This window comes from Ostrea edulis, chromosome 5, assembly GCF_947568905.1.
Source record: "Ostrea edulis chromosome 5, xbOstEdul1.1, whole genome shotgun sequence".
Classification (NCBI taxonomy): Eukaryota; Metazoa; Mollusca; class Bivalvia; order Ostreida; family Ostreidae; genus Ostrea; species Ostrea edulis.
In genome coordinates, this window is record NC_079168.1 from 29223824 (window position 1) to 29246638 (window position 22815).

Below are 22815 nucleotides of genomic sequence, written 5' to 3' on the forward strand. Positions count from 1 at the left end.
ATACACGACTGAACCCTTTTATGACGAAAAACGTTGCTTATGTTGACGGCATCTATTCCTTCGTTTGTAAATTTGAGCTTAAGGAACTGGCGGCATGATTTGGAAGGAATATCATCCATGGTCCGTGCTGGTTTATAGAACCTGTGGTAGGCAACATTCATAATCATAGAGTTCAGTCTATATTCAGGTGTTGAAAAATCCAAGTATAGACTAGCCATAGCTTCTTCAAATAACGTGTGTAAAACTCTCAATGGAATAGAGTAAAGTTTTGTACGAATATGATATGGACCTAATTGTCTGTTGACGTAACGTAAAAGTGAATCAAACGTGACATCATTTATACTTGGTCTTTTATATGAGCGATGTCCATGACTGCGATTCCGTCTTTGGGTATTGGGAAACAGTCTCATCACATTCACGTTATTTCCTTGTGGACTAGTCAAATTTCCCACATCATATACATTATCATTGCATCCATATGGAAATGCAGTGCCTAGGGTCCTGATCCAGTGATTTTCTCGTTGTCTACGAAAAGGGGTGCTTAATGTTGGATTGTTTGTGTGATGGTAATTTTTTTCTAAAATCCTTACCCTCATGGACAAGATGGAGTGGTCCGCTGCATTAAAATGCTTGTAAAGAAGTTGGTTACCACCATTATTAATTTGAAATCTATGCCCCGATATTCTTTTATTAAGTGAACCCTTGGTTTCTCCCACATAAATTAAGCCACACAGGTTACACTCAATGGCGTAGACAACGTTAGAAGATTTACAAGTCAGATTATCAAACGTTTTGGTACAGAAACTACGTCCAGTTAGATTACTATTAATATACATATTCTACATTCCACGTGGAGTCCTTATTTGTGAAGGCTCTTCAGTTGAGATTCAAAGCATTGTAATCTCTCACTGCATTAACGAAGAATGACCATCGTCTACAGTCCTTATTTGCTGGTGGTATTGCAAAGGTATGGTGTTGTGGATGTCCTGTCTGTCTGTTCGTTGGCGTGAAGTATTTATGTTGTTCTATGTTGATCTGTTTTGATAGTTCCCCGTCATATTCTCTGAACTTTTCTACTGTAGATTCCTTATTGTACACAAGTACTTAAATATGGCGCAATGACTCGCATACAACAAATGGTGTGAACTTGAATTCGCGTATATTCTGTTAATTAAAAGTTCTTACATGAATTTTAACAATACAAAAATAAAAGCGAGGATTTTTATTTCGCGAGTGATGCCTCTCACGTGATCACGTGATAATAAATGCCTCGCGTATATTTAGGGATCCATATTTACCACTGGTATTACAGGCATTCTAAATTCCATTAAAGTTAAATTGCTACGTAAATATGGGAAGTTGACGATGGAGAAGCTGAAATCATCCCGTTTGTCATAGAGCTGCGTTGTTAATTTGCCGTTAATATTCATTTTCAATAAACTACCTAAGTGCGAAGCAGATGTGGAGGACTCTGTGGTGTCTTTTACCTTGAGTTCACAGGGAAATATATCAAATCGACATATGAATGAAAATGGTTATTGATGATAAATAAAACATCATCGATATATCTAAACGTCGAGGTGAAGGCCACAACAAGAGATTTTTCTTCTCATGTAGAAGCTTCTGAATTAACTCTACTTCATAATAATATAAAAACAGGTCAACTAACAAAGAAGCACAATTGCTGCCCATGGGGATTGACTGTTGGAAGACCTGATCGCCAAAGATCACGATGACATTGTCAATGAGGAATTCCAGCATATTTTTATTTCAACTTCAGAGAGCTTGTGCGCGGAATCAGAGTGGTGTTTAACAAAGTAATTTTTTGATGACTTATCACTAGACATGAATATTTCCGTTTTCCATTTTTGTTGAAGAACAATTGTCTATGATGTCAAAGATTTCAAATTTACTAAGAGTTCTTTGGATTTTTTTTACACTTATTCTGGCATATGTTGTGGCACAGTACGTTTAAAGTTTCTCCTTCACAGCTGTTAATATTTTCGTAAGGAGCAAAGATAGAGGCTTGGTAGAACCTTTAGTGGATCCAGCAATGTATCTTTGTAATGTTTTATGACGTTTAGGAATCCAGTATAGGTACGGTATCTCGTATTCATCCGACCCATTGATTAGAAAATTAAATTTGTCTAAAACTGAAGCATGGTTTTGAAGAATTTTAACTTTTGAAAGGGCAGCTGGAGTACAAGTTGGAGTACAAGTACGATTACCAAAAGTAAAATTAATGCCAAGTTTGTTTAAAATACAGTTGTAATAATGAGTATTTCATACAAAGACAATGTTACATTGTACATTATATATGTAGATGTACAAGCTTTGTAAGCTGGAACCAAGACATTTTCCTCATGTAACCTATCTAATTTTTATTATTTCACCACTTCTGATTTACTAAACACAGAAGGATAGATGATAAGTACTTTTGTTTTGATGTGTCTAATGCAGGATTTTAATATCCCTCTTACAATTTTAATCCATTCCATTTTGATAAGGTATCAGGTTCTTCTTTTTCATATTTAGCCCATCGTCTGGTATAATCTTTGACAGAATTCATAATAGAAGTTCTGTCGTCAATTGAAAGACCGAGGTTCTCTGTCTTTAGGACCTTTTAGGTTACATCTCTATCTATATTTTGAAATGAAAGAAGATGGGTGAACGTGGCGAACAATAAGCCTATTCCGGTCGCGAATCGGGAGTTTAAAATCCGCATTGATGGTACCTTTAGTTACAATAGATACAGTACCGTACTAAAATGCTGTCCAAAATATTTAGTATATAGATTATACTTCAAAGAGTGGTATTTAATCAAAATCATCAGAATCTGTTTCACATGCAGTCAGCATCATGTATATCAGACATTAAGAGGTTTTCAACACACATATGATTACACTGATGCCTGGAGTACCTAAGGTACCAAATGACATTCCATATATGTTCGCAACATTCAACAGTATGTTCTCCGCATTTCCATTGACATATTAACTGATGTGAATGAAAAACCTCACATGTTTTGTGGTGTAAATCAAATGTGGAATAGTGTTTTCTGTATGGTGTAGTATTAATGCTTTGATTTGGATTCAGTTTTCCCCCAACAAATGTTTTTGAACAACATTTACAACCCATTGGTACTAATATACCGAATATGATAAAGACATCAGTTCTCGTCTCTTTTGGTACAACTCTGACGCCGGTTTTACAGTTACAGAACGCACATTTGCTGTTAGATATCCCAGCAAATACAAATGGGACAGAAACAGACACTTGATTTGCTTTTGTTTTTGTACTGAACTGTAGTTCACTGTGCCTTTTAAACAGTATGTACCAGTTAGTTGCATATTTGGCTTTTGTCATGATCTCTTCAAGTGACTTTTTAAGCATTGTTGAAAATGTTCTCTTTAACTTTCCTTTAACGTGTAGTTTACATAAACAACATCCATACTTCACAAGAGGCCCCATACTTGTTTACATTTATTCACTAGCTGCATGTTGGAATCTATTTGTCGAAATGCGCATCTGGTGCATCAACATTGGTACCGTATAAGTTTTACATTACTTGTGATCGTCATTAAGACTGCATAAACTTAGCATAAAATGTCAGAGACTAATAATTCTGGGAAGTCTATTCATTAATAAGAAAAACAAATAGGTAGGAAAATTGGTATTCGAACTACAGATATGCAATCTGGGTTTGTCCAAAACTTCAGTGAGACTACCGCTATACCACCTCGGATATCCATCCAATGAAAAATTTCTGAATTTCATTCTATCTAAAGCCACCCGTCGTGGACATAAGACATTTTCCTGATAATACGACAACATTTATACACAAGAAGTAAGTTTTTTCATAGAGTGGGTTAAGTCTCCATACTTTTATTTACAAAATATATACCTGAACATGTACTAAATATTTTACTTAGTTCAGACTTGGCCCACTCCATATGAAAATCTGCTTGGAAAAGTAAAATTTACTGTTGTTTTGTGAGTTTTGCGCGAATAGGTGATTTTAAGTAGGATTTTTTCAATGTTCCTTTGCAATGGGCACATCGAAAAAAGCATTTTTGGAAACTATGGATTGATTGTTTTAACAAGAATGCAAATTTTTCTTTTTCTGGAGAGTTTCAATTTTAACGTGTATATTTGTCCCTCTGTGGGTTCTCGGCTCGATAAAGTCACCCATCTTCTTTGATTAGTTTTCAGTCATTTCCATAAATGAAAAAGCTGGCCTTATCTCCTTCATGCAAATTGTTTTTATGAATGCATTTTTTTTATTTTTATTACAATTCAGATTGTTCATAGATCTGTGTTGTACTGTCTGGAATGAGCTATATTGTAGGTCCCGATTAGCACTCATATAATCTGTCAGAGAGATTGTTGGTAAATCTCTTAATTGTGAGAGTTTAATTTTTTCAAATCTGTTAATAAATAAAAAAAAATCTCTATGCAATCTCTTGTAAGAGTTGTTGATATACATCTAATAACCATCCGCGAGATACATGGACTTCTTCATCCATACGACACGTGTATGGTTATAAGTGTCGTCATTAGAAGCGCGTGTAGGACTTCTAATATTGGAACCTGGGAGCTTTTATCCACCACGTAAGTAAGTATAGAAACGAAGACATACAGCACCGCATTAAAAGGATGCAACTAATTACGAACTCCGCATGTTGACTAAACTTCTATCTCCTCTTCTATCGCTTCTAACAACCGTCCTGCTGATTTTATGTCATCAACTTCGACTTTGTCGTCTGCTTGCTCTTTCATTTCCTTTTTAATTGGCACGTACTTCTTCAGGCATTTATATATCCCGACAAAGACGATCCCTGCCGCCAAACTATTAACTCCATACAGAAGAGGAAACACAGACATTACGGTCAGCTCTTCTGAAGGAAATGAGGATTCTAAAATGGCGAAACACAGTGTGTAATTTTGCATACCCGTCTCCAACGCGACGGTACGTCGCCGGAAGTCGTCTATTTTGAATAACGTTGACACTACATATCCAAACATAAAGCTAATGTAGGGATATGATAATGCAGCAACATAGATTTTCCAGGAAGCGGAGTATATGAATGGATACAGCAAGCTCAACAGAATGAAATAGAGCGCTACTATGAACATCCCTGCAACACTCCCAATCTGGAACAAGACATTATTATATAAACCAAGCAACAGTCACTTGTTTTAATGCAGTAGTCCTACGATAAAACTAATTTCTAAGGAAACGAGGGGGTTATTTATATTCGGCTTGTCCTTTATTAACTCCCTCGTTTCCACAGAAATTACAGTAAAACAGTAGTGCACATGTAACTTAGAGAAATTATTATGACGTGAAATAAAAGATAATCATATACCTTCAGAATAATCGAGGCAACCTTTGGTAACTTCCATCGCAGTAGAAATCCGAGGAGAAGTGGTATACACGTCATCCCAACAACGAGGAGAATACTTTTGTACGGTATAACGAAATTATCTTCTGTCCAACTCCCGCTGTAAATCAGAAGATTCAGAGGGATCGTCCCAAATGCCAGGAAGGTGGAAAACGTAGACATTGTAAAACTTAAAAAAAAAACAACGTAGACTTTGTAAAACTTCAAAACATGTACTAGACATTGTAAAACTTCAAAACATGTACTAGAAATTGTGAAACTTAAAAAATGTATATATCATAAAACTTTTAATAATGTAGACCAAGTAACCAAAAAAATATTATATGATCAAAGAAAATGTTTCTGAAATATTGAACATTTCATAATTTCTTAATTAGATAATGAAAATTAGAGCTCTTATACATATAAAATTCTATACAGGTCTGTTAACCAATGGAAGTCGCCTATTCCTTGAATAGGTCTTCAAAGACATCCAATCAATTCTACCCTTGAATGGAAGTAATATACATTGTCAGTAACCTTAACGAAATGTCTCCATCCATCCAATACGAGAAGACACTGGACATCATTCCACACGGGGACACGCCCATCACAAGCATCCCCAGGGCAGGGATCGACTCCAAAACCAGGGCGTGGGCCAGCGCAAAAGATAGGAAGGGCAGCACGATGACCTGTGACACCAGTCCTATGGCGACCCCTGTCGGCCGCTTGAGGTGGAACTTGATCAGATCCCACGTGACTCCACATCCCATACCAAGAATGATAATGACCAAGGTTACGGTAATTGTGACGTCGTATGCCAGCCTAAATGTTGCAGATTCTTGAAACCCAAGGATAGTGGAATTGGCAGGGCTAGTTAGATTTGTAAATGTTTGGTTTGTCTGGGTACCGTTTGCTGATTTTGACTGGCGGTACAACAACTTGGATGTATTCAATAAACCCCTTGTCCAGTTCATGATTTCTGAATGACAGATAAAATATATCAAGAATTCGGTATGGATATAAAAATGTTCTGGTCTTGTTCGCAACGGGAATACACAAAACGTTAGCAGTGACAACTGCAAATTTATTTTAAATATTTTCAGATTGCCTCGAGGAACTAGATTCACAGAAACCGGCAGCACGTGTTTGTTTTAAAAGGTTATGAAATGCTTTAACTTAATCAGCGGTCGTTGACCCACGCCGATAAGACAAGCGAAGCGCAGTACCTGTGCGGTCTTAGCATGGTGTTTCATTAGAATATGGATCTTCTATAAATGGATAAGCCATGCTAATCAGCAAATTGCTGATAGAACATCAATATCAACGCAATTTTATCAGAAATTGAAAATGGCTACCATTGATATGGACAATGTATTTGCATAAAATGTCAGGAGGTAGGTAATACTAGTGATTGTTATATTAAAGTGCAAACAAAATCAATTTAAGATACAGAAAAATTGTATACGTACTTACATTGTGAAAACTCCAGACGAACGTGTCTGCTAAGTGTCATATTTTGATACACAAGGCAAACCACAGAATGAATGAAATAACATATTATTTAATTAAACAGCTAGCCTCCGGCAACTCAAATATTATCTCTGAAAATTTGAAGAAAAGTTATGAGTTTATGCCGTCCCATGTCGGACCCACTAAAAAACCTCTTAAATAATTACTTAACACCCCATAATTTCTTCTGTCGTCGAACATGCGATACATTTAATGAATGGAAAGAGTGTATCTGAGACTGAAGTCACGTCACACAAAGCAGAAGCCTCGAGGCTGTTCGCGCCTTTCACAAATAACACGTGCAAGATAAAGCATTGATAAACAGCGAAAATTAGTTCAACTAATTAAACTGTTGATGTAGTATTAAATAAGAATTAGTTCAACTAATCAAATTATTGTAATACTAAATAAGAATTAGTTCAACTAATTAAATTATGGATGTAGCATTAAACAAGAATAATTTCAACTAATTAAATTATCGACGTAGTTTTAAATGAGAATTAGTTCAACTAATTAAATTATGTATGTATTTTTAAATAAGAATTAGTTCAACTAATTAAACTATAATGTAGTATTAAATAAGAATTAAGTCAACTAATTAAATTATGGATGTATTTTTAAATAAGAATTAGTTCAACTAATTAAATTATGAATGTAGTATTAAATAAGAATTGGTTCATCTAATTAAATTATGGATCTAGTATTACATATGAATTAGTTCAACTAAAATTAGATTTAATTATAGATTAAATAAGAATTAGTTCATCTAATTAAATTATGGATGTCGTATTAAATAAGAATTAGTTCATCTAATTAAATTATGGATGTCGTATTAAATAAAACTTAGTTCAATTAATTAGATTAAGGATGTAGTTCATTCATTCATTCAATATTTTATTCCTCTTTGCAGAGAGTATATTAGAAATATATAAAATTACATTAAGGATGAATCATATAACATATGTACAAATATGAAAATGTGAGAATAAAGAAGAAAACAAAAAAACATTAGATAATTACTTGTAAATGAATATGTGATATACAAGGAACTCATTGTATAACTAAATTTTAGTTTAAATTCATATGCACCTTTTGTATGTAGCAAATACTTTAATTAAATAATTCCCACATATAAGTAGTAACTTTTTTCCTTCTGTTCTGACAGTGGATAAATTGGGGCTTTACCTAACATATAGCAGGGATTTTCCACACCATTTTGGGAATGGGGCCTGGGCCTTTAGAATTGGGAATTTTAATGCCATTTTGTCCAAATTGGGAATTTTAGAAATTCACAGTTTTACAACATATTTCTTAAAATACGCTTTTTTTCAATAAAAAGATGAACATTTTCTCTTCATTCATAGAAGTTTTTCTTATCATAACATTCTGTTTTTCATTGCAATCAGGATTAAATGACACTTAATTAAACCTATTTTTCAATGATGCATGGACTGACGGAACACCAGCTTTCAAATTTCCAAGTGACCCTAGCTTCTAGTTCTCAGATGGTTCTTCAAAATTGTCAGGAAGAGAAAATAGACAGCATTTTCCCCATTTTACTTGCAATTCATGGCTAATAATATTGTGTATAATTTATACGTTTGAATACTAGATGGATTTTTTTTCAATTACAGTTGAATTAAATTTAGATTTAATCATGGAGTTTCAATTACATATTGTATTGCTTTGAAATTTGACATAAACAGCCTAACCATATATAAATTATTTTTCAAATCATGATCTAGTTCATCATGAAACTCTCTGTGATACTATCTATGCCAATATACTTGTTCAATCAGTAGGAAAAGCACCAGGCTTGGGAAGTTATATTTTCATATCCAATAAAATCATTTTGTAAAGTAAATATATCTCTAAATGTACATATGTTAATATTAATGATAAAAGTAAGCTAAATTTGAACTAATGCTGCTTTATACAATGCAGCATACAATATCACAATTTCTGGTGATTAGACTCTCCAAACGGAGTGTGCTGCTTCAAAGATTAAAACAATTATTTTCACACAAAGTACACTGAAAATACATTCTAAATATATATGATATTTACCTAATAACTCTCAGATAGGTTAAGGAAGTGGGTACAATAAGTGAAGCAACAATATAGCACGTATTAATCAAAGAAAAAAATGGAGGAAATTCGGATTTATCGAACAGTTGCCGATATTTCTGGAGTGTTTTATAAAATGAACTATGATGGTAGTGCTGCTGAATTATATTGAATCATTCCACTTTCCCTATGACAATATTGCAAAACGAGACAATTTTTTATTTGACTTGAATTGGGAAATTTTGTAGATAAATTGGGAAAAAATACTACTATTTTGCATTGGGAATGGGCCGAATTTCGGCCCCCTACAACTGGGTGGAAAATCCCTGTATATGTACATGTATATAAATTTTCTTCATCAAGAGCACATAATTCTGCACAGATACACAGATCAAGGCTTGTAATATCATCCCAAAATTGTTCTTTGAGGAAAAGTTGGGACAACTCCAGGCAATGTGTTTAAACATATTATATTCAGTATCACAAAGTTGGTATGTATATATGTTTCTCATGGGAGGTATTGTCCAGAGTTTAACTAAGGCTTTATAATAATTTTGGTTTCTTGTGTCGACCATATGATTTTCCAAATTCTTGGCAACCCTTTTCCATCATGTAACTGTATAAATCGCGTAAAATCTGAGTCAAGATATGTTCGTTTATTCCATTCACAATCTTCGTAAAGAGAAATAACGGATTTTACAGTTTTTTTCAGGTACATGTATATTTGTTTGGGAAGGCACCAGATTCCAAGGAAGATGCAAGATATTGCGTCAAGTAGTACTTATCCAGAATGATTGGAATGTCTTTAATGAATCCGTATATAATGTAGAAGGTATGACTACTTTTTTATAAAGATTCACAAGAGTAACTGGATTGGAATTTTCTGAAGATAAGTGTTTTATGGAGTAATAAGATCGTCTCCCTTTGTCACATGCCTCCTTTGTCCTGGTTAGAGATTTGAAGTGAGAGTTTTGAATGATCCCAAGGTATTCATTCTTTACAGGGGTGATTTCGTCGCTCATTAACCATTGATTTGAGACGACATTGTGATATTTACCGAATACTATAATACATGATTTTTTTAGTGTTGAAAGAGAATCTCCATCTACAAGAAAATTGTATGCTACATCCAACATATTCTGGAGTGAGTGCGGAGTTGACGATAAACAGGCAATATCATAAGTTGTCCTGTGTTTTCAGGATGTTGCATCTTAAATTGCTCTAGCCAGTTGCGGTAGCTCAGTGGTAGAGCGTTTGCTTTGTAACTGGAATATCGTGAGTTCGAGTCCCGCTCATGCCATGACCGCGTCAAACCTAAGACGTTAACATAGGTAGTGATTGTTCCTTCACCAAACACTCGGCAGTCAAATATGAGAATCACGGATCTCTCGGATATTACCTTAAAAACGGAGGTCCCGTGTCGCGGCAGGCGTTGGCAAGATAAAGAACCCTCACTACTACGGTCCTGAGCGCTAAACATAGGTCTAAAGTTGTGGTATTTCACCTACAGGTGGTGACGTCTCAATATGAGTGAAAATGTCTCGACAGGGCGTGAGACAAACAATCAATCTATAACTCTATGCTTTCAGGCTATTGTCGTTGTTACGCGTTTTGGGATATTTTGTCTTTAGTTGATTAGGAGCATTCATAGGAGGCTAAACCCGTTTTGGGCCAGAACTCTGTGATACCATAAATATATTCATGGCATCGAAGAGTTAGAGCCCAAAACGGGCTTAGCCCCTGTGGTAACATTGTACATGTAGTCTTTCTGTGTTTTAGTAGTTCTGTAAAACAAAATTGATGTACGCACTATTTCAAAAGTGTTTTGCAGCTGCATCACACGTGATCACTCTGCTGATATAAGCATGAATAAAGTTGTTTCCACAATTTTAATATCTTTAGTCTCACAAATACTTGAGTGTACATACAATGTAATGTATTTTTACAATACGTATCCATACCAGTGCACAACAATGCTTGGTTTCTGTCACGTACACGTACATCAATGAGGAATGGACAGCGGTACGGATTTAGTATCATGAACTGGGTCACTCCGGAATAAGTCCAGAATAAAGATTACATTTATTGTACTGATTAATCAGTTTTAATACTACATTCAGTTCTCGTTAATAGATTAAGCTGATAACAGAAATAACATTCTATTCATTAAAATAAAACACCTCATTATCTTCCAAATCAGAAAATATATAGCTTGTTTTGGGAGCGACATGAGGTATGGATATCCTATCATACTTCATTTTCTTCACCACAAGCACACGACACTAACCACGATCACAACATGGGCATCCAGAATACAGTACTCACAATAAATACAATCAAAAATATCCCTATGTATCGCCCAGCGATATTATCATAGAAAGAAACCGTTTACAAATGTGTACAAAATATCTCGCTCAGGGTCACACATAAAAACGATAAGACACTTGGTCCTTGATGGTTTTAAATAAAAGTGAATATTTTTCTCTAGAGATTCGTTGCATCAACAGCAGAATGGATGATCCATAAATCTACAAGAAAGTTTTATAAATCACTCTGGGATGGATAATGGTTAAAGCATTAAAACAAAATCTCCGAGCGACGGTGTAAAACAATTGTACAGAATGAAAGACCGAGATGATGATTTCCTCTTTAGTATATGGATCGTAATAGATAGAATGGCATGTCCAGCATGCAGGGGCTGTACATAGTGAGATCTCAGTGACGGCGATTGAACAACAGCCAAGCAACAAGAAGGATCTTTGGCAAGTAAAGCAATCATTTGGCATTACAGAACGGGTTTGCATTTATCGGCTTCCGGTTGTCGATTTCATGTTTACGCACGCGATTCCATCACAATGTCGTCTGCTTTAAGCTTCAAGAGATGCCTGGACTGATCTTTATCCTCTTTTGCTGTTCTTAGTTTTTCTTTCTCTTTTCTACGCTTCAGACCGGGACTCTGACGTAGTTTGGTCACAATGTCCCTTTCTCTTCTCGGATCTTTCATATCTTCAAAGTATTTGTATTTTGGTTTCACGTCTTCTTCTTCCGTTTCCGCTTTTGTGCACCCATAAATGTAACAATCTGTTACAGTTTTGTCCGTCATAAGTGGAGGTTCACTGACTACAGAAAGCAAACATAATTATTTTTTTTTTTTTATAAGAAAAAAAGCTAAATAATTATTGTTATAAAACTTCTGTATCCAATTGTCTATGGAATAGCAATCAAGCGAAAGTGTTATGTTGATAAACATTAGTTATAATAGAGTAATTCTAAAGTTCATTACCTTTGTACGAGATTTTAGAGAAGTCCAGATGTTGCTCTGGAACAGTGGCGATAATAATAGGAACTGCAGCATACAGGACAGAATCTGAGAAGCTGGCCTCAACCTTCAGTGATGTACAAATAATTACTCCGATTTAAGGAGAGATTTCATAAATTCATGACATTTACTCGGTATCAAGAAGTAGCAATTGTGTAATGGTATCTAATGATGAGGGTGTATCGATTATGTGTGTAAGGTCACTTCAAAGTCACTATCTTTTCAAGAATGAACTGAAAAATTCTCAAGAGGGACGTTAAATACACAATCAATCATATGTCGTTTCGATATTCCTCTGACAGTGAACTCTAAATAAAAGACACCACAGAGTTTCCCCACATCTGCTTCATACTTAGATATTTTATTGAACATACATTTCAAACGGAAAATTAACGACTCAACGTTATGACAAACGGTGTGACTTTAGCTTTTCCATTTTCCATCATTGACTTCCCATATTTGTGTAGCAATATTACATTATTTCCTACATATGATGTTTATGTCTCTCAACTGATTCGATACACAAGAGCTTGTTCTGCGTATGATAAGTTTTTAATTCGAGACAGGCTACTGACAAATAAGTTGATGTTACAGGAATTTCTCGTTTTTAAGTCAGCATTTCGCAAATTATGGTCGTTATAACGATCTAATTAACCAATACAACTTGTCATTGAGCCAAATGCTGTCTGTCGTGTTTCATTCCAATTGTTAGACATATACTATACCACATACTAATGTAACTACGGATTACTCCGTTTACCCGATCGTGCTATAGGGCTCACGTTGGGTGTGATCGGTCGACAAGGTATGCTCCTAGACACCTGATCCCACCTTTGGTGTGTAGGAGTCCGTGTTTGCCCAACTCTTAATTTTGTATTGTTTATAGGAGTTGTGAGATTGATCACTGTTCACTATCTTCACTTTTTCATGTATTTCTGTATCTACTCCACAAAACTTAAACACTACAGAATTAAAAGATAGACTAAACTTATTAAATGATTTAGAGTTTTTGCAAATTAGCAGTCATTTTGCTATACATGTACTTCATGTGTTTCATTAACGAAAAAAAGAATCCCTCGCAATGAGTGTCTACCAGCGTTTTCTATACAGTAGTAACCTTGACCCTTGGACCCCAAAATCAATAGGATGTGGGGTTTTTCCCTCTATTGAGAACCAATCTACGCGTGAAGTAGTAGATCATTGGAGGAAAAATTGAGGCCAGTAGTGTGTCTATAAGGATCTTCTACATTCTACATGTATGAAGTCCAGTCGTGACCTTGACTTTTAGACCCGCAAAATCAACAGGAGTCAGGGTTCTTCCTCTTTCGAATGGAAAGTCTGTACATGTGAAGTATGAAATCAATGAAGCCAAAATATAGCATGTAAAGAGTCTACACGCTGTTCCTGTGTAGTTACATAGATCTAGTGACCTTGACAAAAGTATATGTAACGTCTAAAATCAATGGACACACACACACACACACACACACACACAGAAGGGCCCGTTACGATGTCCCCTCTGGCAATGAGTTGCGAGGGAATAAAACCTGACTGCAAATGTAGTTGGAGTACATCCTTTTATAATAACACATGAAAGTCTTAACATGATAGGTAATGATAAAAACCGCATTAGTGTTCCCCTACTGAGTACCCTGAAAACGTGTTACTTACCGCGATACAGTACCGGACGTCTAGCACCTTACACATGTGAAGACGGGAGGGACACATGGAGGGGATCCTGATGGGGTACTCTCGCCAGGTTTTGTGCTGTCCCGGGCGGAGACTATCACAAATCTTGTGGTCTTTCAGAAGCAGTGTCCGTGTGTGAACTCCTCCGTATGATATGATCTATAAAAATACACAGAAAGGGTTTGCAGTGCTACATATTATCAGCGTAATTTGATCGATGGCAATACGGCATAAACGTACATAGTATCGGGGGCTACCCTCTACGGTATATCTCACGTGAAGTCAGCTAGAAAACATTCATATCATTTTAAGCAGTATTAATCAACTATCATTTAAGAAGAAACTACTGATTGATAACAATGATGATGTTTTATGTCCCATTTTGAAGGTTTGCGAAAGACCCGTGATTGCCGAGATTTGGCGAAGGACACTGAGGCTCGAACTCACAACCTCCCGATTACAAAGCCAACGTTTTACCACTCAGCTACCAAGACCGGTGTTGAAAAGAAAGAAAGATAGATAGATAGATAAATAGATAGATAGATAGATCAGAGTCGTATCTGTTACATTTGCATGATTCTAGGATGTGACGGACGGACGGACGTACATACGTGACGGACGGACGTACAGACGAATGAAGGACAAAGTAATCCTATGTGTTGCTGTGTTTCAGAAAGTAAATGAACAAGAAGAAGATGTATTTGTGAAACATTAGGTGGTTTAATTGCTTGTTTGGTTTACGTCCCGTCGAGAATTTTTCACTTATATTGAAAGTCAACATTTGTGGGTGAAACACAACAAATTTCTAAAGACCTATGCTTAGGTTCAGGGTCGTATCAGTGTGCCAACGCCTGCCGCGTTTTTAAAGTAATGTCCGAAAGGCCCACAATTCTCACTTCTAAATGCCGAAACCGCCGCGGTGGCCGAGAGGTTAGAGTGTTCGCCCCGCATGCTGAAGACCGGGATTCGAATCCCGGTCGCGACAGACCTAGGTCGTTAAAACAGGTAGTGACAGTTCCATCGCCAAACGCTCGGCATCAGGTGTGAATGTCACGGGTCCTCGGAGATGACCTTAAAAACGGATGCCCCATGTCACAGTAGGTGTGGCACACTAAAGAACCCTCACTGCTCAATGGCCGTAAGCGTAAATTTGAAGCCCTTCACCGGTCTTGGTGACGTCTCCATATGGGTGAAAAATTCTCGAGCGAGACGTTAAGCAAGATACAATCAATCAATCTAAATGCCGAGCGTTTGGGGAAGGAACAATCACTACCTATTAATTCAATTGATGGGAGCAATAATTGATTTTATGCGCACATATTGAAAGGTGAAGATAACGAACGGTGATCAATTTCATAATTCAAAATTGAGAGTTGGCAAACACGGACCCCTGAACATACTAGAGGTGAGACCAGGTGACTAGGATAAGTAAGCATCCCTTGTACACCAGTCACACCCGCCGTAAGCCCTATATCTTGATCAGATAAACGGAGTAATCCGAAATCAAAATCAGTGTTCCAAGAACGGTCTAACAATTGGTATGAAAAATGTCAGACAGCATTTAACCCAAAGATAAGTTGTATTGGCAAACTAGATCGTTATAACGACCATAGAATTTGCGAAATGCTGACGTTAAACGAGACTGCTTAAACCCCTGCACCATCAGCTTGTTTGTCAGTAGCCTGCTTTGATTTTCAAAAAACCCTGATCAAACGCAGAACAAGCTCTTGTGCATCGAATCAGATGAGAGATATAAACAACGTATTCATGTGATAATGGGATATTGCAATTATTATTAATTATAAATTGATAAGAACAAAAATTGATTTGATGTGCCCATTAATTCAATTGATGAGAGCAATAATTGATTTGATGCGCGCATCGAATTCAATTATTGCTCTCATCAATTCAATTGATGAGCGCATCAACGTGGTGGAATTATTGCTCGCAAAATTGAATTTGGAGTTGAGTATAAATGATTTCAATCCGACTCATTGTGTTGATTTCTTTGATTCAGTTGAAGATATCTTTAATCATTTAAAACGCTTCCGTTTTAGGAATTAGTGCGCACATCCATTCTTTTACATGTAAAGAGAGCAACAATTCAATTAAAGAGATAATTAATTCCGTTTAATCCTACAGTTACTTTCAATAAAAGAATTATTGTGCGCATCATTAGAATTATATAATTAATTCTAATTCAATAGAAGAGTGCAATAATTTAATTATTGCGCGCAGTAATTGAATGGATATAATTAATTAATTGCATCATTGGTCTCTTCAATTAAATTACAGAGCGCATCAATTCAATTTACCGGTCATGACAGACCTAAGTCGTTAAAACACAGGTAGTGACAGTTCCATCGCCAAACGCTCGGCATCAGGTGTGAATGTCACTGGTCATCGTAGAGGACCTTAAAAACGGATGTCCCGTATCACAGTAGGTATGGCACGCTAAAGAACCATCACTGCTCAATGGCCGTAAGCACCGAATATAGGCTTAAATTTGAAGCCCTTCACCGGTATTGGTAACGTGTCCATATGAGTAAAAAATTATCGAGAGGGACGTTAAACAAGATCAAATCTATCAATTCAATTGCTGATATCATCAAATTGAATTCATTTGAAGAGAGCAACAATACGCAACTTCCGAGATATCAGCTCTTCTGTGATGGAGGTACGTTCAGTGTTCTGTTGAACGCTTGAGTGGGTACAAGATGTATACATATACATGTACTATAGACTAGCTATGTAAATACGGATAAAAGTAATGAAAGTGTAAATTTTGTTTATATCAGCCGTTGGTATGCATTAAATTGACCATATCAAGTACAATATTTGTTTGAATTAGGCCATCAAATTAAATATGAAATTATTTTTTATTTCCTCTTTTGCACGAGTGATATTTTAATCAAAGAAAAATGGTGATTATCGATTTTTGTTTGAGCTATTTTATTATCAAATACTAATAAACTTACTAATATTGTGTGTGCCTGCAGTTTGGGTGGTTGCATAATGTCTGATAATAGGCCTTTAGGCAATATATGAAGGCAGCGATAAGCATTTGTACCCACCACCGCGTGTGGACGATAGTATGTTTTGCGTTTCACTGAGCGTAAGAGTTCCACAAAGGGAAATAACTATTGGGCAATTCGGAAATTGCGTATTCAATGTTAGTGCTTATCAATTCAGCATATCAATTAATGCTATTCAATCAAGGAGCGCAATACTTCATAATTGAAGATATTGATTCTTTGAAGAGATTTTGCGCGCATCAAATGAATTGATGATACATGTATCTTCAAATAACTAAAGACATCTTGAACAATTACTTGAATTGATGTTAATTTGGCGCCCCATACAGATTAACGTTTTTAAAAATGGGTCTAAATCCAAGATCAACGTAACACGGTCAAAAACTCTCGTATCGAACGAAATGTTTTGTGAAAAGAACTGCACATATGAAATACGATTTCAAGCCTTATCACACACTATTCAAAAGTTATGAGCAAGATTGAACGATATGTCCCTTCCCCATTTTCGATACAGGGATATAAAAATCCTACTTTGATAACCAAGCTTACATAATGATTTCATCTTACTTTGCGTTACCTGTTTAAGTTGAAGACTAACAGCTCCAGACTTCCGTATAGACATGTTATGCACCACGATTTCTGTCCGCAGATTTTCTCCGGAAACATAAGCTCGTTTGGGCAGGGTAATAGAACATGACACGTGACCAGGTCTGCAACACAGCGTGTGGACTGATTTTTCGGCGTGATCCTCCAAAGGATGTGGTGTCTGAGGATAGAGATTGCATGATTATTTTTACGATGTATAAACACCACATGTACAAAACAAGGATTATCTGGATTTATTACTGTTTCACTTAAGTGTGTGTCGCACCAGCGATACTTCAACGAGACTTCCGTTCTGCAGAGAGCAACACATTCATAGGGATGTTGCACTATAACCTACATGTAAATATTGGAGAAAATTCGAACCATGAATAAATATTACTCTCCGATCTATGGTGTCTCTTTTATATTTTTTTTTATAACTACTGTGGACCCAGGCGCCTATGAACACATTGTGACAGAATGCCAATATTTATAATTTTAAAGAAAGACTGGTGTATTGTGCTACATATAGTTGAAATCAAACATAAAACCTCTTTTACATCTGGACAAATGTTTCATTTTCTGGTATGAAAATTAATGTTTTATGAAGACTGTAGGTCTTTACATTGATCGAGACACCTGTATATCTTCAGAGTACAATTAAACTCTTCACTTGCTCATTATGTGTGTATAAACCTAAGTGGCTGTTCTTGAAGGTGTGAAGTAATTTACCGAATTGGCGGATGAATCGCCTGGCTCTCGACTAGGGTCAAACTCCCTTAACACGTTAATCGTACGCTGTGTGCTAATACATTCCCCGTTATATCGAATGATAATTCCCTGCACAGTATACCGCACGTGCGCATCCGGACCTTCAAAAGAACATGGTACTCCCTCCGGAACTTTATATTGAAACGGAAACATGTGGCGCCCTCTTTGGAGAACCTCTCTTCCCTCCCAGCGGCTTTGTTCATTGACTGCAGCAGATTGTAAAAGGGATTCTATTAAAGAATGCTGTACTTTTCATAACTCACATAATGACAATGTTTGGACAATATGAGTGTTTTTACTGATGCATACCTTTACCCCACAAACAGAACCTGTCGTCAAAGTAGATTTCTTCTTTCTCGTGTTCTATGTCAGTTTTGTAGGTTTCGCGCTGAACCGTTTCACTCCATTTAGCTCGGGCCGCTCCTCTGAATCGAACCTCTACACCTTAAAATTCAAAGCAGCATATTTATTGTTTAGATAATTTCTAGATACTAAAGATTACTCGTACCTACAGGTATATCTATCCGGGGTATAGCGTGCGTGAAGGTTTAATTAGTACCGGGGGTTAGTACTCAGTGCATTCCTAGGAACTGCCAGTAGACATTATATAATAAGAGAGTGCAATTAGATAAAACATTACAAAGACTGACGCACCGGTTCGATATTTCAAAAGAACTTGCGTCACAAATGCACACTAAATAAAAAACATTAGAAATTTATTCCCCTTTTTTTTAATCGTTACTTTAAGTAGTTATGTAATCAGTGGACTAAACTGTTAATCCATTACTCTGTAGACTAAACTGTTAGTCCATTACTCTGTATACTAAACTGTTAGTCCATTACTCTGTATACTAAACTGTTAGTCCATTACTCTGTAGACTAAATGGTTAGTCCATTACTCTGTAGACTAAACTGTTAGTCCATTACTCTGTAGACTAAACTGTTAGTCTATTACTCTGTAGACTAAACTGTTAGTCTATTACTCTGTAGACTAAACTGTTAGTCCATTACTATGTAGACTAAACTGTTAGTCCATTAAACTGTTAGTCCATTACTCTGTAGACTAAACTGTTAGTCCATTAAACTGTTAGTCCATTACTCTGTAGACTAAACTGTTAGTCCATTACTCTGTAGACTAAACTGTTAGTCCATTAAACTGTAGCCTAAACTGTTAGTCCATTACTCTGTAGCCTAAACTGTTAGTCCATTACTCTGTATACTAAACTGTTAGTCCATACTAAACTGTTAGTCCATTAAACTGTTAGTCCATTACTCTGTAGACTAAACTGTTAGTCCATTAAACTGTTAGTCCATTACTCTGTAGACTAAACTGTTAGTTCATTACTCTGTAGACTAAACTGTTAGTCCATTACTCTGTAGACTAAACTGTTAGTCCATTACTCTATAGACCCCAAGTTTTCAAAACTGTCTCCATATCTTTACAATGAAATTGCAATTTTCAGCTAAATGTGGTAAATCTTAACTTTTCCTCACCATAAGTTTATTATTCGTACATTACAATTGATGGGGTATGCTAAACGTAAAAATGGATTAAACGACGTCTCATATATTTTCATTTCTCTAATAATTTGAAAATCTATGCGATATGTATAAAACACTGGTCTAGATATATCGTTACTATAGCCCTATCAGCAGCACGCGAATGACCCTGCTGATGCTTTGCATTGATACTGCTAGTGAATTACCAATATGCGGTTAAACAATCTGATTGAATCCCCCCGAAGACTTGAACCCGTAATAAAGTTATGCTTTCAATGGTGTTCTTTGTGAATTAATGGTACGCAAGGGTCGATAGACCACATCCTTCTAAACTCAATTTTTTTTTTATCTTGTAATGAAACAAGTGAACATAATTGATCTTCTGTATAAATCCTTCATGCATTAGGTGCCGAAGATGGGCTGAAACGAATAATGAAGCAAGGCTTTTTGAGCCTTTCCAGCACGGTATTGTTCATCAACTACCATGGCGGTGTTCACGATAATTATATTAGCATTCATGACTCGAAAAATCAATTATTCACTCATTTTCGTTGACACAGTTTTCGTTTTAATTTTCTTATTTGAAATGTCTACCCGCCGACCACACCCTCTCGAGAGTGCAGCCATCAGGGATTTATGGGAAGGAAAGGCGAGACTTACCTGCAATGATAATGGGGACGTCGATATGAACCACCAAGGCCCCCTTCACTCGCTGTCCGGAGAAATAAACCGTGTTAGTACCCTCTAAGTGCAAGTCAATAGAATTCACTGCCATGTTCCCGGTACAGCGGTTTGTTCGATACTTATATCAGTCATTTTTGTCGTCATTAGACCCCATACTCCTAGACAAACGTAGAAACTTCTTCATCTGAGGTTTATCGATCCACACGGATGCGTTGTAGTAAAAATGTCAACAGCAGTCTGTGTGTTCTTTTTCCCCCCAGTACATGTGGTAGATCCGGATAACTGGGTCCATAATATCTATAGACGCTGTCTTCGGATGAAGGACATTTTTCACAATCGTTCGATTATTTTGCCATGAAACCTTATGAATGGTATGAGCAGATTTCGAGCGCCATATTGGAAATCGCGGATCAATAAATTTGCCGTTTGATGAAATGTTAAATTGTGGCGGTAACCTTCAGAAGACAATCTAATTTCATTAAATTCCCGTCTTCTCGTCAACAGCAGCAGGCTTCCACTGGTTCAACAAAAATAAAACATGGTGGCTGATAATAATGATGACGTTAATGAATGAGACTCCAATTGTTTTCCCCATCGATTTATCAGACGTTAGAAATGTATTGGATACGCGTGTCTCAACTCCGTGACACGGGTTCATTACGAAGATCGTAAAACATTATAAAACATGCATGGGTTTAAAAATACCTACAATTTCTGTAGTGATTTTAGGAGTTCAAATACTGTTTCCTCGGAATCACATGAGGATTGAATTGTGCGATAGCCATCGACCCTAACTATTCCGGTCATTGTAATCATTGAACAGCTGAGATTTGCACCGACAAAAGATATCTTTACATTAAGAATGAACTTGAACATGCGATATAGTATTAAATGGACCCGCTATACATGTATTGACATTTCTATACCCAATAAATTGCTCTCACAAACTTGTAAAGGCATGAGATACAATTTCATGGTTAAATCGATGCATAAAAACACATAATGCTTAAAACATTAAATTTATTAATTTTTATTAAAGAAAAAAAGAAAAGTGAAATTGAATGTTTGAATTATATAAACAAGTGCTTATATGTTTCCCTGTGGAAAAAATATGGCGCCCGTAGTATTCCTATAAGGCACTGTGTATTCTTAAAAAATGAAATAGAGAGAGCTCACGTGCGCACTAAAATGACTGTGACATGAACAACATGAAATTGTCTAATTTTCGGGATGATTTGCACCTTCTTCAGAAACGAAAACTGAATAAATGATATGAAAACAAATTCAAAATAGAACTAAAACTAAACTACAAAGGCCGATATAATAGAGAAAAAACTGCATGTTGGATTTATCGAGTGTTACATGGTGAATTGAATAAAAGTCTGTTCTCAACGAAAGGCAAGACTAAACTCTTGAAATTAAGCTTGCTGATCTCTCTCTCCCTCTCTCTCTATCTACCTCTGAGAGAGAGAGAGAGAGAGAGAGAGAGAGAGAGAGAGAGAGAGAGTCGATTGTCAAACTAATGCAATAAGTTAATTTGAAAAATACGTCCAAGGCAATGGTGTAAAAATGTTCGATAAATTACAATGAAAAGATATATAAAATCATATTAAAACAAAAACGGAAAAAAATAATAATAATAAAGTAATAAAAGTAAAGGGAGACAACAGCGACCAAGGAATTGTGGATCTAATTTCGCGGGTGACCTAGCATTGAAATACGAACGATAGTTTTACGATATCAAATCAGGGCTCATAAAAGCCTCATCACTCCTCGATACAGAAACACGTCCTCGTGCCCACTTTAAGAACATCTGTTCTGATTTTGGTAAACTGACATTCAGTCGTCCTGGAGACGGTAACCAAATCAATTTTGTTTCCGCCAATCAGACACCACCGCGGCCCCAATCAACTAGTGAACACGTGGTTTATCCCCGCTGTCATTCCAGTTAACACTATGAGCTTATAGAGGCGTGTGGTGCCCTCGTGTAGTTTACTATCGTTGTTCTCAGAGAAATTATTTGTTGGAAGATTTTGCCATTTAGCAATTTAAAGGAAAGATGAAGGGCAACTACTGAAATTAAATTAAGGGCAACTGCTTATTTACTCCGGGTACCCGCAAATGTTACAACACCTATAGAATGCTGTAGTGTATAAGTGTAAAACTCGCGGATAAAGAGATTGAAAATGTAGATAATTCATGGAAAATAAGACAGGAAAATTAACGTTGTGAACCTATGATTTAATGAAAGGGATTCCTAAATTTATGA

At 36.2% G+C, this 22815-nt stretch overlaps 2 protein-coding genes across 4 annotated transcripts; both read right to left on the bottom strand.

Moving 5' to 3' along the window:
* Positions 1 to 3717: 3717 nt before the first annotated feature.
* Positions 3718 to 7133, bottom strand: LOC125650976 (ileal sodium/bile acid cotransporter-like). 2 transcript variants are annotated; one of them, XM_048879567.2, is made up of 4 exons: positions 6861 to 7133; positions 5925 to 6366; positions 5370 to 5574; positions 3718 to 5154 (listed from the first exon to the last, which is right to left on the bottom strand). In XM_048879567.2, exons 2-4 carry the CDS (start codon positions 6359 to 6361, stop codon positions 4687 to 4689), a joined length of 1110 nt encoding a protein of 369 aa, XP_048735524.1. In that variant the 5' UTR covers positions 6362 to 6366; positions 6861 to 7133; the 3' UTR covers positions 3718 to 4686. The 2 variants fall into 2 exon arrangements, with proteins under 2 accessions (XP_048735524.1, XP_048735525.1); XM_048879568.2 differs by having other exon boundaries at positions 6857 to 7127.
* Positions 7134 to 10838: 3705 nt separating this feature from the next.
* Positions 10839 to 21432, bottom strand: LOC125652843 (arrestin domain-containing protein 17-like). 2 transcript variants are annotated; one of them, XM_048882276.2, is made up of 7 exons: positions 20523 to 21432; positions 18672 to 18806; positions 18324 to 18592; positions 17584 to 17772; positions 13954 to 14130; positions 12247 to 12349; positions 10839 to 12083 (listed from the first exon to the last, which is right to left on the bottom strand). In XM_048882276.2, exons 1-7 carry the CDS (start codon positions 20635 to 20637, stop codon positions 11797 to 11799), a joined length of 1275 nt encoding a protein of 424 aa, XP_048738233.1. In that variant the 5' UTR covers positions 20638 to 21432; the 3' UTR covers positions 10839 to 11796. The 2 variants fall into 2 exon arrangements, with proteins under 2 accessions (XP_048738233.1, XP_048738234.1); XM_048882277.2 differs by having other exon boundaries at positions 18324 to 18568; positions 20523 to 21431.
* Positions 21433 to 22815: the final 1383 nt, after the last annotated feature.

What these genes read in the sequence shown, in the direction of transcription:
- LOC125652843 (XM_048882276.2), bottom strand. Translation starts at nt 20,637, where the DNA reads ATGGCAGTGAATTCTATTGACTTGCACTTAGAGGGTACTAACACGGTT. An exon ending in CGTCCCCATTATCATTGCAG is followed by an intron (nt 18,807 to 20,522) that starts GTAAGTCTCGCC and finishes TTGAATTTTAAG; the next exon opens with GTGTAGAGGTTCGATTCAGA. An exon ending in GTTCTGTTTGTGGGGTAAAG is followed by an intron (nt 18,593 to 18,671) that starts GTATGCATCAGT and finishes ATTCTTTAATAG; the next exon opens with AATCCCTTTTACAATCTGCT.
- LOC125650976 (XM_048879567.2), bottom strand. Translation starts at nt 6,361, where the DNA reads ATGAACTGGACAAGGGGTTTATTGAATACATCCAAGTTGTTGTACCGC. An exon ending in GATGGAGACATTTCGTTAAG is followed by an intron (nt 5,575 to 5,924) that starts GTTACTGACAAT and finishes TTTTTTTTTAAG; the next exon opens with TTTTACAATGTCTACGTTTT. An exon ending in TTGCCTCGATTATTCTGAAG is followed by an intron (nt 5,155 to 5,369) that starts GTATATGATTAT and finishes GTCTTGTTCCAG; the next exon opens with ATTGGGAGTGTTGCAGGGAT.